General features: G+C 48.2%; 2 protein-coding genes across 5 annotated transcripts in view; one reads left to right on the plus strand and one right to left on the minus strand.

The window, feature by feature from the left end:
- The window catches only part of ADGRE5 (adhesion G protein-coupled receptor E5), a 36078-nt gene extending 32153 nt beyond the window's left edge, over nt 1–3925 (plus strand). For all 4 annotated transcript variants that reach the window (XM_078153952.1, XM_020979924.2, XM_020979922.2 and 1 more), the window contains 8 exons: nt 203–376; nt 599–793; nt 1041–1267; nt 1511–1577; nt 1781–1872; nt 2030–2198; nt 3124–3210; nt 3310–3925. In XM_078153952.1, the coding sequence (XP_078010078.1) occupies nt 203–376; nt 599–793; nt 1041–1267; nt 1511–1577; nt 1781–1872; nt 2030–2198; nt 3124–3210; nt 3310–3342 (1044 nt within the window). In that variant the 3' untranslated portion in view covers nt 3343–3925. The remainder of the gene's footprint in view (nt 1–202; nt 377–598; nt 794–1040; nt 1268–1510; nt 1578–1780; nt 1873–2029; nt 2199–3123; nt 3211–3309) is intronic.
- A 117-nt stretch (nt 3926–4042) lies between these two features.
- DDX39A (DExD-box helicase 39A) lies at nt 4043–14741 on the minus strand. Its single transcript, XM_020979932.2, has 11 exons — nt 14607–14741; nt 11871–12084; nt 10999–11126; nt 9247–9339; nt 8403–8586; nt 6752–6870; nt 5796–5927; nt 5593–5702; nt 4916–5060; nt 4413–4560; nt 4043–4207 (listed from the first exon to the last, which is right to left on the minus strand). The coding sequence occupies exons 2-11, from the start codon at nt 12076–12078 to the stop codon at nt 4191–4193; spliced, it is 1284 nt and encodes a 427-aa protein (XP_020835591.1). The 5' UTR covers nt 12079–12084; nt 14607–14741; the 3' UTR covers nt 4043–4190.
- Between the last annotated feature and the right edge of the window lie 3500 nt (nt 14742–18241).

Consider the following 18241-nt stretch of genomic DNA (forward strand, 5'->3'; position numbering starts at 1 on the left):
AGGGCCCTGTGTGGGTTAATTCTTCCAACTCAGAGTCTCTAACTACCACTGCTGGGAAGTGTGGGGCTTAACCTCAATTTCCCTGCTATGAAGAAACTTTCTTAGCCCCCAACCAATTGCTCGTAGCCAGAGTCCAGCCGCCAGCCAGAAAGTGCTACCTCTGCCCCAGGGTTCCATGGGACGTCCTTTCTTGTGCCTACAGAACGTGTCCTGTGAGCCACCGGAAGTGATCTGTGCCTTCTGGCAATGTAACAACGGAAGCGGTCACTGGGCAACCACCGGCTGTAAGAAAGTGGGCTGCAAAGGGTCCAGTACCACCTGCAACTGCACCCACCTCAGCAGCTTTGCCATCCTCATGGCCCAATATGATGTGGAGGTGAGAAGGGGCGGAGGGAGGGGGGTCCAGAGCAGTCAGTAGAAGGAGGGTAGGGATGGAATCAGGGGGAAAGGGAGGGGGTCAGGGAGGGTCAAGAGAGATGAGACGGGATCAGAGAAGGACAGGGGTGTGTATGGGGGAGGGGGGAACGTCTGTGGGAGTAGGGTCTATTCCACTGATGTTCTTGGGCCCACCGGCTGGGACTCCTCCGCTTGGTCCCAGGACTGGACGCTGTCAGTGATCACTCAGGTGGGGCTGGGAGTGTCCCTGGTCTGCCTGCTCCTCTGCATCCTCACCTTCCTGCTGTGCCGGCCCATCCAAGGCTCCCGCACCACCATCCACCTGCACCTGTGCCTCTGTCTCTTCGTCGGTTCTGCTGTCTTCCTGGCTGGCACCGCCAACTCTAGCCAAGGCCAGGTATGCACACTCTCTAGGACTTCTGGGCACTCAGAGGGTCAGGGGGCAGCCAGGGCATGGAACTGGTAAGAGCTGGAAAGAACAGCGGAGGCCCTGGGTGTTGTCCCTTATTAGCTGCGTGCCCTTGGCCAAGTGCCTTCCCATCCCCAGGCCTCAGTCTTGCCCACTGTAAAGTGGGCGGTGGGCCTCGGAGGCCTCGGAGGTCGGAGGTCCCGGCTGACCTGCTGTCTCTCCCCGAGGGGCGCAGGTGGGGCTGCGCTGCCGCCTAGTGGCCGGCCTGCTGCACTACTGCTTCCTGGCCGCCTTCTGCTGGATGTGCCTTGAGGGCCTGGAGCTCTACTTCCTCGTGGTACGCGTGTTCCCGGGGCCGGGCCTCCGCACGCGCTGGCTCTGCCTGCTGGGCTACGGGACCCCCGCCCTCATCGTGGCCATCTCTGCGGCGGTCAACAGCCAGGGTTACGGCCGCCCGCGCTAGTGAGTGCGCTACCCTTTCGGCCGGCCCTCCTGGGCCCCTCCTCCCAGCCTGGGGCGGGGCCCTCTCCTCCCCCTTCCTTTCCCCCTCTCATTTCTTCTTTCCCCCTTTCTTTCTTCCCCCTTCCCCTTTCTTCTTCCCCCCTCCCCCTTCTCCCCTCCCATCTGTCATTTTCTTCCCCATGGGTGGGGAGAGAGCCAAGCAGAGCACTCACTGATGGAGCCCCTTCCCTCTCCTCCCTGTAGCTGTTGGCTGAGCCTGGAAAACGGCTTCATCTGGAGCTTCCTGGGGCCCGTCACACTCATCATTGCAGTGAGTCTCCTATCATCACCTATCCCGGTTCTCCCTGGCCTTCAAACTCCTCAGCTTTTGGTCCAGGACACCTGAGCAGAGAGACACTTCCCGCTTACCTCAGCACACCCCCCCCCCAACCCCCAGGTGCAACTTCTCCCCTTGTTCTGATTGCTCCAGCTGATGGCCCAGAACATTGACCCAAGTCTGTCTCTCCTCCCCAGTTCAATGCCTTCATCTTTGTGATCACTGTCTGGAAACTCACCCAGAAGTTCTCAGAGATCAACCCTGACATGAAAAAATTAAAGAAAACTAGGTATAAATATGTGTGTGGATGGGGCCATTGCGGGGAAAGGAGGAGAGGACTGACCCCAGCCTGGCCTTTTGGGAGGAGGCGGGGTCATCTGGGCCAAAGCTTAGCCAATCAGAGGTGAGCCCCATTCATCAGTTTCCTCTTGCTCTTTCCCCACCAGGATGCTGACATTCACAGCCATTGCTCAGCTCTGCGTCCTGGGCTGTACCTGGATTTTTGGTCTATTCCTGTTTGGCCCTGAGAATCACGTCCTGGCCTACATTTTCACTATCCTCAACTGCGTCCAGGGCTGTTTCCTCTTTCTGCTCCATTGTCTTCTCAACAAGAAGGTCAGGGCATCCCTTCTGCTTGGGACCTGGCACATGGGGGGGGGGGGAGAAGCCCTAGAAAGCTCTGATGTAGTGGAAAGAATACTGGACTTAGCATCAGGCAGTCAACAAGCATTTATAAAGGTGCCTGCTATGAGCCCGACATTGCTCTCAGCATTGGAGGTTCAAAGAAAGGCCAGAGATTTCCCTGCTCCCAAGCTCAATCTAGTGGAGGAGATAACTGTACAAAAAACTAACAGGATAAATAGGGAGTAATCAAGAGAGTTGGGAAGGCCTCTTGTAGAAGACAGGATTTTAGCTAGGACCTGAAGAAGCCTGGGGATGAGGAGGGAGAACATTACAGGTATAGGGGACAGCCACTGAAAATGCCCAGTCTCAGGAGATGGTCTCGTTTGAGGTTCAGAAAAGAGGCCAATGTCACAGAAGACTGAAAAGGTAGTGGGTGGGGCAGGGTATGATGGGCTTTGGATGCCGGAGGATCTTATGTTTGATCTTGGAGTAACAGGGAGCCACGGGAGCTCACTGAATGAAGAGGGAGGGTGACGTGGTCAGATAGGGGTGGGGGAGGTTAGGAAGACTAATTGGATAGCTAAGTGGAGGATGGGCAGGAGTGGGGAGGCTCCTGGCAGGCAGACCAGTGGCAGGTTATTGCAAGTCCAGGCATGAGATATGGAATCAAGGGGACTTGGTAGTAGACTGGGGAAAGGGGTAGGTGAGGCGTAATGAACTGGGGATGATCTGCCTGGGCTGCAAGACTACATAGTTGGGAAGATAAGGATTCCAGGGTTCAAATCCTACCTCTGGCACTTAACTGCCATCTGCCTTACAAAACAATTGAGACCAAGAGGCCTAAAGCCTGTGATCCCTGGCTTCAAAGCCAAGGTCTGGGCTAAGATTCACCCAGCCCCACTCAATTCCCCCACAGGTTCGAGAGGAGTACCGACGCTGGGCCTGCATAGTCACTAAGAGCAAATACAATGAGTTTTCCACCTCTACAACCAGCCAGAGCCGGGTAAGGGCAGGAGGGCTGGGGGTCAGGGCTGGATGCACGGAGGGGCGGGCAGAAGGCCAGAAGGGGGCCCAAGACTGACGTCGATGCTTTCTCCCTCAGGCCCTCAGACCTTCGCTGGAGTCTGGGATGTGAACGACACCAACGGGCCCCGTGGGGACACTGCAGCTTTTGCACATGCCAAAGAATGATTCCGCCGCCTATTCTGTAACCCCTCTTGCCCACTACTCCTAAGGAATCCACCTTCCCTCCAAGGCAGGCCTCATCAAGGAACATAAAGCTCTAGGGATGCAGAGCCAGTCCTCAAGGGAACCAAAATATAGGTCATGCTATTCTGAGGGAGGGCAGAGAAATTGCCCTGGCTTAGAAACATGTAGCTCATGATTCCGTCCCCCACTGGAACCAGCTCCCTGGGGAGGGTGCTCTCTGGGCTCAGCCTGGGCTTATGTTCCCTCCCCCAGCTTTGGCACCAAGGGCCAGGACCACAGAAGATGAGATGGAACTGAGCCCCAATTTCCTTTTTCTCACGTTATTAGGGAAGGAGTGTGACCAACAGTGACAGGCAAACGGTACAAAGGGGCTTGTCCCCATCCTTATCTACTGATGGGGGACACAGGCAGCTCTGTCAGTGGACTTTTTTTTATTTGTTAATATTTATCTTTTTTTAAAGCTTTCTAAGGTTGACATTTCAGATTAAACAGACTGAGTTCATACATGATCATTCTGCCTCCTCTTTTTTCTCAATGAGTCCACAAAGATGATTACAAACTCTGATGTGCTTCTCTCTTCCCCTCTAAAAAGAATTTTTTTCCTAAAAATGAAAAAGAGGTGAGGCTTCTGTAATAAAAGTTTATTCTTACACAAATCTACAAGCTTTAAAACAGTAAAAATAGTTGCGATACCCATTACTCAGAAAAGAAAACATTAAAAGCAGCAAACGGAGGCAGGGCTCTAGCCCTGATGGTCTCGTCTGTGGCTTTTGGTTATCGGCTTTGTTCAACTGTAGGAAAACAGGAAAAAAGAAACACAACTCTTAGTTTGAGAACTTTCCTGCCTTCTTCCAAGAGGCCCCAGCCTGGCACCTTCTCTTTATACTACTCTTCCCCTCACAGTTGTCACTGAGCTGCTTGGGAAAGCCTGGTCATGACTTAAGCCCTACCAAGAACCAGCCCAGGCCAGGCCCCTGGCCCTGGGCAGATACTCACTGTATGTGGAGATGTCAATTTCCTCAGGCAATTCTGCCACATTTACTTCAAAGCGGTCCTGGACATCATTAAGGATCTTGGCATCCCCCTCATCAGAGACAAAAGTGATGGCTAAGCCCTTGGTACCAAATCGGCCAGCCCTGGCAACCTGCAGTACCCAGAAGATGACAACATCAGAGCTAGAAGATGAATGTTTTACCACAGATCCCTCAGCTACTAGACCAGAGAAATGTTTAAATATGGCAGTGGAAAGAACACTGACATTTATAATCAATGTAACACTGGGGAAGTTTAGACCTGTTTTCTTACATTGTACCATGACTGGATTAGATGAACTTTTCCAGTTCTAACATTGTATAATCCTAACCGTGACAAGGATGGGTTTCCTACTTCCTATGCCAATGATCCCCAAGTCCTTACTTACCCTGAGGGAAAATCGGCATTGGCCAGCCTGCTGTAGGAGTATGGTCAAAGTCCCCTCAAAACCAATTGCAAATTCTTACCCGATGCAAGTAGGTATCAGAGTCCTCAGGCATGTCATAATTGAAGACTATATTGACCCGCTCAATATCCATGCCTCGGCCAAAGAGGTTGGTGGCCACCAGGATCCGTCGCTGGAAATCCTTGAACTGTTGGTATCGTGATAGCCTGGAAGTTGGTAAGGACAGAGTAGAGCCATGAGTAAATTTCATGCCTAGAGAGTTCTACCTAGACACAGTCTTTCCTTAAGGCAAAAGAGTAGACAATCAATTTATCAAATAACTGAGATAAGCAAGGTTATTCTACCTTAGCCCACCTACAACCCCCACAGCCCCCCCTCTTTCTCCACACACATACCCTTTATCAAATGTCCCTCAATGATTAGGAAACTGAATGACAGAGTAGAAAGGAGGCTGGTGGCCTTGAACTTGGAGACTTAAATTCAAATCCCAGTTCTACTACCTAAGAGCTGTGTGTCACAACTTCTGTGTTTGTTTCTGTCTGTAAAATGAATTTCACAGTGTAGGGAGAAACATACTTTTGAGTCAAGTAAACAAGTACTTATTAAATGATTCCTTGATGGTAGGCACTGCGAAGAAGAGAAAGACAGTCCCTGCCCTCAAGGAGCTTCCATTCTAAGGGAAACTCCACAGCACTACTGAATCGTAAGGACTACTGCCGCTATCCTGAGGGAGCTCACCTTTCCTCCTGAGCCATGCCTCTGTGGATGGCAATGGCTGGGAAGTTCTGCTCTACTAGGAGCTGAGCCAAGGCCACACAGCGCTGCACTGACTTCACAAAGATCACAACCTAAGCAAGAGAGCACAAAGCACCTCATCAGACCCCCAGCCCATTCCGAACAGTGGGAGGGGCAGGACCCCCCCCCCAGTACAGAGGCATCACCTGGTTAAACTCCAGCACATCCAAGAGATCAAAGAGCTTTCTGTTTTTCTCACTGTCCTTAAGCTTCACGTAGTATTGCTGTAGTCCATGCAGCGTCAGCTTTGTCTCATCATCCACAAAAACTTCCATTGGCTGTGGGGGAGAAGGATGGGGATTCTTAAACTTCCACAGCCAGGCTCCCTGGGAGGGTCCCCACCTCAAAGAACAGAGCAGGACAACGTGGCAAAAAGAAAGCCCAGGGGTCCCACTCTGAAGGGGTCGGGTTTGAATGCTAGTCTATACCTAGCAAAGACGGGGGTGCCCAGGGACTTCTGACAGGGGATGGGGACAGAAGAGGAAGGGAAGAAACTGATGTGGGGGGAAGGTTGTGCCTGCCAAACTGTGCCAGCTCCCGAAGGCACAGGAACCCACCCCCTTGGCAGAGAGGTAGGTCCTAGTCCTGGAGGGGTACACTGCTCCAGCCATGGGGAACTAGCATCATTTCTGATCCCCAGGACCCTGTGATGCAGCACGTCAGGCACTGAGCAACCTTTAGAGGCAGCCAGGTCCCCTCCCTGCACCCTCTCACCCAGGGAGGGGAGAAGAGCAGGGCTCACCTGTTCAGTGTTAAGAGCTCAGAGTCACAGAATCATTATGGAAATCACTTAGTCCAACCCCTTCATTTTACAGATGAGCCAGAGGGGATGTGACTTGTTCATGGTCACACAGCGAGTTAATGCCAGGTTTAGAACCCAGATCTGACTCAGTCCACTGCTCTGTCTCCACTACACCACGTTGCCTCTTGCCTCTCTGTCGTCGGAGGAGGGCAGGCAGCTAAGCCACTCCTGGCTGCTCCAAAGTAAAGTCCAGCCTGTGGCAGGCCCTGCTCCCAGGTGAGGGGTGAAAAGCAGCCGGGGCTAAGAGGGGGATTTCTCCTCTGGTGAGCTGGGCTGGGGGCATGTTCTCTTCGCACTCACATCCTGCATGAACTTTCTGCAGACAGGTCTTATCTCCTTACTCAGGGTGGCACTGAACATCATGCACTGCTTCTCATGGGGCGTCAATCGAAAGATCTCCTGCACATCCCGGCGCATGTCTGCAAGGAAGGGGGACAAGGAAAAAGAACCAAGAGGGCGTTAGGTCTCTGCTGGCCAAGGTCTCCCCACACAAACCAAAAGCCACACTCACCCACACTTGGTCCCCAAGTCCCGCCCCAACCCCAGCAAACACAAGGCGTGGGCTGAGAGGGCACGTGACCTAGGAGGGGAAAAAATTCCTCGGGACTGAGCCCCAAGCCTGCTGCCCTCTGGGCTGTGAGGTGACAGCAAGGAATGGTAGGGAAGAGATGGGTGTAAGAAGGAGCGGTACTTTGACTTACACACGCTGTCACTGGGGAACCCAGCTGCGCCCGTGTACCTCGTGTCACGGCCTCGGGGTAGGGCAGCCTGAGGTAGAGACAGCTGGTGGGATTCTAGCTGTAGTTTGCACTTTAGACACACTTAAGACACATACCTAATTTCTCACTGACCCTCCTGACTCGGGGCCAAGTTATAGCAGATAGCTGTTGCTAAGCCTCCTCCTTGCCAAGACCTGGCCTGGGATGTATTCAGAGCCAGTAATTTGGGAACTTTGAAGTTCCCCTGGTTCACCCTTGCTCCCATTGCTTTCCCTGGTTCAAGGGGCACAAGGAGAAAACAGGTGGAAGGATTACGATCTATCCCCAGGTCAAAGTAACCTGCAGAGGTCATCTAGTCCAACGCCCTCATTTTAGGATGAAATTTAAGACGAGAGGTTCAGTGATTTATTCCAAGTCTCCCAACTAATAAAGGGGAGAAGGATTTGAACCTCCAAAGAAGTGGATTCCAAATCGAATGCTCTTCTTACTAATTACTCTAGTAAAATCCGGACCCCAGAGATCTGGGTGTGTCCCAAGAGTCCCAGAGGAAAGCCCTTCTCCCAGGTGCATGTGAGGGCACAATTAGGCACAATGGCAGGAAGCCGAATTCCAACAAATTTAGGCTTGACCTTACGGACTTTCTAACAACCGTCCAGATGTGAAATGAGCCGCCTTAGCAGACAGCAAAGCCCTCCACACTAAAGATCTCCAAACAAAGCTTAGATGACCATGACAGTTTGCAGAAGATATTTTTCACAGAGCTGAACTAGATGGTCTCTGAGTTCCCTTCCAACTCTTAAGATTTTTTTTATGTCTGGGGTTGAGTGCCAGGAGGAGGGAGGTTGTTCTGTGGGAAATGAGGACCCCGGACTCTTCCCAAGGACTCTATGGCCCCCATCTACCCTTCCTGTTCCCCAGGAGCCTGGCCTTAGTCTGACACAGCCAAATTGCTAAAAGCAGACACCAACTTAAGGGAAAATCAGGCTTGTCTTTATGGCTCTGAGGGAAATGCTTGGAAATCGAATAGGACAGACCACTAAGGAAAGCATGAAGGGGGATCCTAAATGTTCCCCTGAATGACAGAGAAGGGCAGCACCGGGAATGCTTCCCATTGCTCTAGGCCCATCTGCCTGACCAAGAACAGACATACAGCACAGAGCACTCCCTTGGTTCTTTCCTAGGGTGCCATGCTGCAGAGGCACGGACAGCAGAAACAGGAAATGGAGACTCACCAAGCTGCTCCAGCATCTTGTCACACTCATCCAGTACAAAGTGCTTCACGTTTTTCAGATTGAGACTCTTGTTGCGTACTAAGGCCAGAATCCGGCCGGGTGTCCCCACCACTACATGGGGGCAGTTCTTCTTCAGAATGTCTTCATCCTTCTTGATTGAAAGGCCACCAAAGAACACAGAAACCTGCAAGGTATACGCAGGGAGGTTGGGAGGAGGGAGAACCAGAGGTGCTAGCTGATAACGCTGGTTTGAGTACACCCATGCACATCCCTAACTCCCAGAACAAAGAAGTCTTTGGCTCTCCCCAAATACAAAGGCTGTTTTATGGTTGAGGACTTTAGGTTTGTCCCTTGCCTAGACAAGCACTGATCACTAAAAACCAGGGGACCAATCCCTACAAGAGGAACACGGTAAGAGGTTATCTTCACCTGTGAGAGGAGAGGAGTTGTCATAGTCCAGCAGATCGGACTCAGGCCAGAAGCCCTGTCTAAGCCTCTACTGGCCCATTAACTGATACACACTTAAAAGAAACAGCAGGGCTGGGATTCCAATTCTGGGTCTCTGGAGACAGTGCATAATTCATTAGGCTTTTAAGGATAAATGATGGCAAACCTCAAAGGCAGTATGGTGGCCAAGTTTTGTAAAGTTGACCAAACAACAGAGTTGAAGGCACCAGGGACTGATGGGCACCCAAAGACTCCAAAATGTAGAGGGAACAAATTCCTTCCCAGCAAACAGATAAGAAGTTCCTGTCTAATTAAACTTAAAAGTCACTCTAGTAATAGTTGTAGTAGTAGTAGTAGCCTCAATCATCTCAGCACCCAGAACAGACAGAAGACTTACCTTGACACTGGGCATATATTTGGAGAAGCGCTCATATTCCTTACTGATCTGGAAGGCTAACTCCCGAGTGTGGCACATAACAAGAACTGTTACCTGCAGAGACAAAGGTTCTTATCCTATATTATCAACGCCATTCTCAGGAAAGACAGCATAGTAGGAGACATAAAATAAATGACCTAGCTGATAATTCTGGCACTGTGTCACACATTTTGTTATTTCTTGTACTCAATACACAAGATCACCAAAAAAGTACCACAAAAATGGTATTTCCTGCTTTGCTCCAAGTACAGACCACATGCCTTAAAGAAACTGATCGGAAGAAAAAAAGGTACAGATATAGGCATACATCAAAATATAACCTACTATTGAGAAGAAATGCGCTGCCCAACATTTGGAATAAGGCTATATATAATTACAGAGAAGGCTCAAAGACTCTCTGATTATTCTGATCAAATAAGCTATAAAAGAGAGGGATCTAGTCAAGTCAACAAATCATAGTAAGTTAAAAAAAAATCATAGTTAAGTTTCTAAGTACTGGTAATGGGGCTAAAGAGACCAATAAAAAAGAGTGCCATCCTTCATGGATCTTACATTTTACTAAAGTATATACAACATGTTCAAAGATATGTAGATACAATCATTTGAGGGAGCAGGAAAGGAAGTTGACACCTTAGGTATGCCTTGAAGGAAAAACACTTTCTGAAATATGAGGACTATCCTCTAGGCATGGGAGATGGCTTGCACAAGGGCCCAGAGGCAGGAGATGGAAGGTCCGGCGCTGAGAAGAGCTGGATCCAGTCCAGCCGGATGGATCCCAGGAAGAGATCTCAGAGACAATTAACCAACCAACCAAGAGAGTTTATTAAGACCACACCACAAGTGGGCCCATGGGACACAAAGACAAAAGGGAAAGAGCCCCTGCCTTCTAACAGGGGAAACAACCTGTATATAAATCTAGACGGACTGAATCCATGGGTTTGGGCCATGGGAAGGAGGCCCCAAAGCTCAGGAAAGGCACAGTTGTGAAAGAAACTAGGAAGCCTCTAAGTAGAGAGAGGAGGGAACAACTGTAGGCTCGTGGGATAGCCAAGGCCACTGAACACGATCCTCCCCTGCAGCACACACAGCAAGTGATCGTGCAGCGTTCTAGGTGAAGACCTCTTGTGAGATGCACCCCACCAGCCTCTTGTTCCACATCTAGCCAGCTCAGAATTGCAGATGACCCATAAGTACAAGAAGGCTGCTCATGCCCAAAATGTGGTGCAAAAGAGATCATTAAAGAATCTTATGTTCAGAAAAGGAGATGTGCTTTTCCCATGACAGACAGCCCAAGCACTACCATAGGACCCACAAAATGTAAAAAGCAGAGGAAAACCTCCAGCACATTGGCAGGGCCCTCTGTGGAAGAAGGACTGCTGAAATGTGTATTTGTATCAATCCATCTAAGTATATAAAGGGTATATAAAAAAGTGGAATGCTATGACTTAGTTCCCTGAGAGCAACAGCTACACCTTACCATCTCTCCTTAGCAGGGCCTAACAAGGCTGAAAACAAAGCCTCAACAGGCATTTGTTGAATTAAAATAAATTCCATAAGAACTTGAAGAACATCTTTAAAGAGTTCACCCACTTCTTGTCTCCAAGGAAGATAATGGAAGTGAAAGGGGAGTTCTCTCCACATCTGCTGAAGCTTCTTCCTTACTGTAAAAGACAGACAGACAGAGAGACAGACAGCATTCCCCCACCCCAGTACCTGTCCGTCCACGGGCTCGATCTGTTGCAGGGTAGCCAACACAAAGACTGCTGTCTTGCCCATTCCAGACTTGGCTTGGCATAGGACATCCATTCCCAAGATGGCCTGGGGGATACATTCATGCTGGACTGAGAAAGAAACAATATTCTAAGTAAGAGAATATACTGTGAAGATTATCAGGCTTGGAATCAGGAGACTAGACTCCTAATCCCACAACTGCAATGGGCTCATTGTGTCACTTCAGGCAAATCACTTCAGCAGCCTAGGTTACATCCTCCCTATCTATAAAGCAGAATACTCATATCGAGCCTACCTACCTCACAGGGTTGCTGTGAGAATCAAATGGGATAATGGAAGCAAAAGTGCTAAGAAAAAACAAAGAATTATTGCTAAGTGAGAAAAACGAGACTTTCCTTACAAGTCCTCATTCCAGTAAACTGAGCTGGCCAAAGCAAGGAATCAGGAGGAGAGCACCTGATCAGAAAGGATTTAAACAGAGCCCTTCAGTTCCGTGACAAGTAAAGGGCTAAAGGAAGATCACAGGAACACAGAAAACAACTAAGTAGGTGCCTGAACAGACACCACCAGTAATGGGGTGGGGAAGGGTGCATGCATGGCTTCTAATCTAATAGCTTGATGTCTAGGTGGGGGGGGGAGGTGTTCTAATCTAATAGTTCTTGATGTCTTTACCCTAGAGATCAAACTGAATAACTGCTGTTCTAGATGAGCAAATCTAATCAAATCAGATAATATATGTAAAGTACTTTGCAAACTTAACAGTGCTATATAAAGGTTAGCCATTATTAGTAATCACAAACATTACCTATTTCTGTGAATAGCTGGGATTGTGAAGACAGAAGAAGAAGGCCTACCTTCAGATGGATGCTCAAAGCCACAGTCCACAATAGCTCTCAGAAGCTCGGGCTTCAGAAGGAAATCCCTAAAGCCTGAACTATGAATGGAGACGTAGGAGCCCTTCACATCTTTCTTGGCAGGTGTAGGTGTGCTCTCTGTCATGGGCTGGGGCTCCTCATCCTCTTCATAATCAAGCAGTTCATTTTCTACATCTTGTTCAGCCATTCTGCCCTGAGGAGAGAAGAAAGATGTAGCTAGAGAGCAAAACCTCATCATGGAGGGGAGGAAGGACAGTACCTGCTTTTCTAATGGCCACTGACAGAGAGAGGACAGGGGTCAACCAAGTGATAAGTACAAAAAGACAAAGACACAGACCATCCTCAATCCCTGGACACATTAAGAGTCCAAAAGTCATTCTGCACTGTCCATTCTAGAGATTCTAATGCCTCAAATCAAAGACGGAAGCCAGCAAGCCTGAATCTTTCCCTCATCATGGCCATTTCTGCCTGCCTAACTGTCTTATCTGGCAACCAACAAATATTTGAATATTTGTGTTCAATACCTATCTGCACTAAGCAGGGAGGTGGAATAAGTACTCAGAGACCCAACAGTGGAAAACTCACCACCTAGTCAAAACAAGACCACACATTATAGAGAGCCATAAGGTACAAAATATAGTCCAGTACTAAGATAGGCAGACTGTGGCTACAGAGGCCCAACTTAAAACTGCTCTTTCTCCCTCTATTTGGGGCTCATACTACACCACCCTTAGTTAGAATGCTTTGATTAAAAGGCCTCCTGCCAAGCTGTAGATCTATACCAATAAACAGATCATAATACTTCTATCCCCTAAGCTTCTTAATTAGGTTAATATAGCTTGAAAACAAGAATCCAACTAAAAGATGGTACTTATTTTAATCCATGTGTTAAAATGTATTTATGACAAAGCCTTGTAGTTTAAAAAATATTTAAGCCAAATATTCTGTGCCACTGATCTTGGGAACTTCAAATCCACAGAGAAGAAGACAAAGATGGGACTAAACAGGTGCCTTCTTTCCTTGGATTATGAAACACTGCCTTTTTTGCCTGATTAAAACAAAACAAAAAGCTCTAGCAATACTCTTCCACTCAATACCAAAAAAATTTACTGCTAACCATCAGCCTTTGGGACCCCAAAAATAAAGCTTAAAAAATGTTCTTTCAGTCATCAAGAGCATTTATGATGTTATGTTTTCTTTCTCCTGAGATTCAGTATCAAGCTACTTTTAAAAGTCTGTGTGCCTCAGAATACTAGCTACAGGTTGCCGGCTCTCATCCTTAAGAAGTTCACACATAGAACTAGGTGCCTAGGTAAAGAATTAACAATTTATGAGCAATTTATGATTCCGGATATGTAACTTAAGCTAGCAATCATTAACAAAAATAAGGGAAAACTTAGAAAAGTCACTGATGACAAAGGCCTTTCCACTCTCTTCTGACTCTGTATTAGTCTAGCTGTTCCACCTTGGAATTCATAGACAGACCAAGCGTTTTTTCTTAACTTTTAATTTTTAGTTCCACATTCTTTCCATCCCTCCATCCCTTTCAAATTCCTAAGAATTCTCTAAAAAATTTTTCTCATGTTCATTTATAAAAGCCTCTGCACAAACTTACTAGACTGAAACTACTTCTAGAAACAACTTTTAAAATCCATCTCTTCAAGTGAACTTGTCACTACCTTGAAAAGATTTCCTTTAAACTGTCATCCATCACAATCCTTCCTGTAGCATTGTGGAAGCAAAAGAATCCAAACCCAGGCCAGCAGGGCAAAAAAAATCTGGCAAGTTATTGAAAACGTACTTAGAGTCTCAGACATAAGGAACTGCCTCATTTCAAAGAGGCTTATTTATGGTGAGGGTGGTCATAGGGGGATGGATTTTTTCAGTCGGAGGAATTCACTAAGCCCTCTGTGAGAGGATGGATAAGTGTTGCAGTGGTGAGAGCACCCACAGTCGTGAAATCCTACCTGCCTAAACTAATTAGCTAGACATAAAGACCCGGAGTCAGACATCTTGTCCAATCCCCAGCAGAGTCCTGGGGGCCACGGCATGGTGGGGTCCACCAAAGCTTGTACATGACATGGGGGATCCCCACCAAAGCACACATTTGGGGGCTCCCCTTCAAAGCACAAGAAGGGGGAGATCCCTATGAAGTATAAACATGGGGAGCTTCCCATAAAGCAGAAACAAGGGAGGTTCCCCACAAAACTCAAGCGTGGGGAGGGAGTCCCCTGCGTGGAGAGGTGCGGCGGTTAGCTCCTGACGACCCTTAGCCTAATGCAGCCCTGAGCCTTCTCCTCTGGCCCCCCGCTTGGGTCTTGGGGTGCAGACAACAGCTTCGGGGACTGCCCTAGCTGCTCCCACGTATTTCGTGAGAGAAGGGCGCCCCCGGGGCAGGCCTCCCCAGGCCACTTCCAGCTCTCCCGCCCCACGCGTTCCGCGCGCCTTCCTAGCCCGGCGCCCCAACGGTCGGGCGGCCCTGGCGACGACGGCGCGCATTCGCGCGCGCGCCCCCAGCCCCAGCTCCGCCCCCGCCCCTGCCCGGCCCGCGGCAGCGCGCGCAGAGCTTCCCTCTCCTCCCAGGCCCCCGCCATCTCAGCCTCGCCTCGTGCCTGCCCCTTCAACTTCAGCTCTGAAGGCCTATCCATTCCCCCCTCTCCAGCGCCTCCCAGATCTCATCGCTTCACGGCCTGCGCCCCCTCCTCCGCCGCTTACCTCTAAGTTGAGCGCTTCTCTCCGGCTGCCTACACGCGCTCTTAAAGCCAAGAGTTAACTACGGCTAGATCTCGCGCTCGAGCGGAAACCGCCTTCCCTTCTTCCTTTTCTTCCTCCTAAAGTTAGCGCACCACCTCCAAACTTCCCCGCCAACTTGCCTTGTTCACTGGGCTGTTGGCCTTTCACTCAGAAGAGAGCAAGCTCTGATTGGCTGAGTCGTCTCGGCCGCGCAACCTACAGAGGGAGAGGGGACGATCCCAATGTTTCATTGGGCAAAGTCTGCGTCGATCACGGCGAAAGCCCTTCTGAGTGGTCTAATTAATTGCAAGGGGCCTTCCCGAGATGGGACCATGTGACCAGGCCCGGCGAAAATGTAGGTGTTGCCATATTTAATAATGGCAAGATCATCTAGTGAAGCCCGCCTAGAGCGTTGTGCATTGTGGGTAAAAGGCCGGAACTCCTATGGAACGCCCTCCTGTGGAGCTCTGCTGTCTTCCAACGCTTTCAGGGTGTGATGCGGTATCGGTCTGCCTGGGTTCCAATCCCAACCTATCCATAACTACTAGTTGTAACTAACAATTCTGGCACCGAGGTCAAGCCCCACACGCCCAGGTGCTCCCCAATCAACGTTTAAAAATAAATTCGGTTAGCTAGGTGGGAGAGATTTGCGGAGAGGGGCGGAAAGAAGCAGGAGGAGCAGGGGAGAAGGACCCCCACCCTGAAACTTCGTAGAAAAGGGTCAGAGATTCTGGAAAAACCAGGGGAGGCCGGAGAGGGTGTCCAGGAAGAGCTCCTTAGGGTGTTAGCCTTTTATTTTAATTATTTATTCCTGCTAATTAGGTGCTAAGCTAGGTTGCTTCTACCTGGTCCAGGTACTCTACAATTCAACACCGGGCCCTTTTCACTTGAAATGAAGCTGTTCCCCGTACCCTGTTCATCTCCCAAATCCATGCCTTTATACTGCCTGTCTCTTATGACTGAAATGCAATCCCTCCTCAATTCACTACTGGTTTCTTTCAAGACTCAGCTCAAATCCACCGTATCCAGGAGGTGTTTCACAGTCCACCCCTTCCTTTGAGTTGCTTCCCTCTGATATTTACATTGTCTCTATGTTGTATTCCTCTCCTAGATAACTGCTTTGTTGTAGACCAGTTTGCTAAGCTCAGTGAAACTACGAGCTATGCCACGCAGGGTTACCCAAGATGAACAGGTCATAATGGAGAGTTCTGACCAAAGGTAATCCACTGGAGAAGGAAATGGCAGACCACTCCAGTAACTTTGCCAAGAAAACCCCATGAGCCATATTAAGATGCTAAAAGATATCACATGGGAAGATGAGTCCCTCAGGTCAGAAGGTGTCCCAAGAGTTACTGAGAAAGAGCCCAGGAGAACTACTAGTAGCTCCAGCACCTAATGAAGCAGCTAGGCCAAAGCAGAAAGTAAGCTCAGCTGCAGATGTGTCTGGAGTTGAAAGGAAAGTTGGATGCTATCTAGATCATTAGTGCATAGGGACCTGGGATGTAAGATCTATGAGCCAAGGTAAGCTGGATGTGGTCAAAGAGGACATGAAAAATTCAAACATTGACCTCTTGGGTAAAAGGGGATGGTAGAGGATGAGATAGACCGATAGTGTCATGGAAGCAATGAACTTGAGTTTGGACAGACTTCAGGAGGTAGAGGAGGATAGAAGGACCTGGTGTGCTATGGTCCATGGGGTAACAAAGAATCACAGCAAATATCTTGTATTTACATGGTAGTTTGTATGTTGTCTTCTCCATTAGAACAAGAGCTCTATGAAGACAAGGATTGAATTTTTAGCCTTTCTTTGTATGCCTTGTGCTTCATAAACACTTAATAAATGTTTATTCATTGACTTGCAGCTCTGGAAAAGGGGAATAATTACAACTAGCTCTCCCTAAATTTCTATGTCTAAGGAGAAATCCCTAAGCAGTCAACTCTGGTTTATTCCACCCCTAAGGAGTAGCCAGGAGATACAATTGTCCTATGTATGGAATAGCAAATAGGTCAGGACAACTAGATGGCAAAATGCATGGAGGGCAATAATGTGTAAAAGGATAGAAAGGCAGAAAGAGGCCAAGTTGTGAGGCTCTTTAAATGTGAAATAGAGGAATTTATATTCACTGTAGGCACTAGAGTTTAATGGGAGCGGGAGGGATATAACACAGTCAACCGAAAGACTCCCCGCACTTCCTCGTTGGTACCCACTTTGGAGGAGTTCAATCAGTACATTGTATATTACATGCCTACTGTGTGTTGACACTTGTAACCTAAGGCTGGCCAGTGGATAATAATTTTTTTCAGTAAAAGCAAATCAAGAAAAATATGGAAGGATTAGCATTGGTATCCATGGAATATTTGCCCACATCAGTGAAATGATGATGGATCCTTGAAGGGTATAGAGAGGACTGTGTTGGAAATGTGCAATTTATGGCTGGAAGGGATTTTTGAGATTATCTTATCCAACCCTCTCGTTTTCCCCCTTTTCCTTTTAAAAAATTTTATTGATGCCTTTTGTTTTTATGTGACAATCATGTCCACCCATGTCCCTGCTAGGAATGAGGGGACGAAAGCAAAGGGATAAGCATTTCTACAGCACCTAGTATGTGCCAGGCACTGTGCTAAACACTTTACAGATATTATCTCATTTGATCCTCACAACAACCCTACTGCTGTTATCACTATTTGAAGAAACTGAGACAGACAAAAGTTAAGTGACTTGCCCAGGGTCACTCAGCCAGGCCTAGTGTTCTAGCCACTGCATCACCTAGCTGCCTCAGGGATATTATAAAAAGATTCTTGCTCAGAGATAGATTGGATTAGGGGATCGTTAAGGTACCTCCCAACTCTGATATTCTGTTATTTACTGAGCACCGGCTGTGGCAAAGGCCTGTGGTTGAGAAAAAGTGTCACAGCTTTTTGGGAACTTGTCTTGCTGGGGAGATCTCACCTATGATGACAGAACTGGCACATGGTAGGATTAAGAGTCAAACCCAGCTTTTCTGACTTCAGATCTAGCTAGCACCATGTCACACTGACATTTAACTCCATCCTATTGAAAAAGCAAAGATTAAATCCTACCTGTACTTATTAGAGAGTCAACATGGTATAGTGGGAAAAGAGTGCTGGGCTTAGAGTCAGGAAGACTTAAGTTCAAATCTGGCCTCAGATGCTTCCTAACTATGTGACCCTGGTCAAAGTCACGTAACCGCCATTTGCCTCAGTTTGCTCTACTGTAAAATGGGGATAATAATCGCCCCTACCTCCCAAGGTTATTGTGAAGATTGAATGAGATGATAATTATAAAGTGTTTAACACAGTGCTTGGTTAGTAGTAGTAGTAGTAGTAATAGTAGAAGGAGGAGGAGGTGGAGGGCCTGGCTCTTACACAAACTGAATGACTCTGGCCAAAAAAAGAAAAAAAAGGTCTTAAGTACTTCTGTGTACTACAAGGCACTGTTCCCAACATAAGAACTGCAAAGACAAAGTAAAGGCATGTTCCTGGTGTTAGGTGTCATTACAATCTAATAAGGAGGTTACAGTATATTGGCAAATTACTATGACAGGAAATTCAAACATGATTGGAACAAAGAAGTAATACAAAGTTCTTTTTTAAAA

The sequence above is a fragment of the Phascolarctos cinereus genome, unplaced genomic scaffold (genome assembly GCF_003287225.1).
Source record: "Phascolarctos cinereus isolate Bilbo 61053 unplaced genomic scaffold, phaCin_HiC Scaffold_4;HRSCAF=312, whole genome shotgun sequence".
Lineage (NCBI taxonomy): Eukaryota > Metazoa > Chordata > Mammalia > Diprotodontia > Phascolarctidae > Phascolarctos > Phascolarctos cinereus.

Coding starts and splice junctions, on each gene's coding strand:
- DDX39A (XM_020979932.2), bottom strand. CDS start 12,078: ATGGCTGAACAAGATGTAGAAAATGAACTGCTTGATTATGAAGAGGAT. Junction 9,340..10,998: donor TCGAGCCCGTGGACGGACAG/GTACTGGGGTGG, acceptor TTGTCTCTGCAG/GTAACAGTTCTTGTTATGTG. Junction 6,871..8,402: donor CAAGATGCTGGAGCAGCTTG/GTGAGTCTCCAT, acceptor CCTTCCTTGCAG/ACATGCGCCGGGATGTGCAG.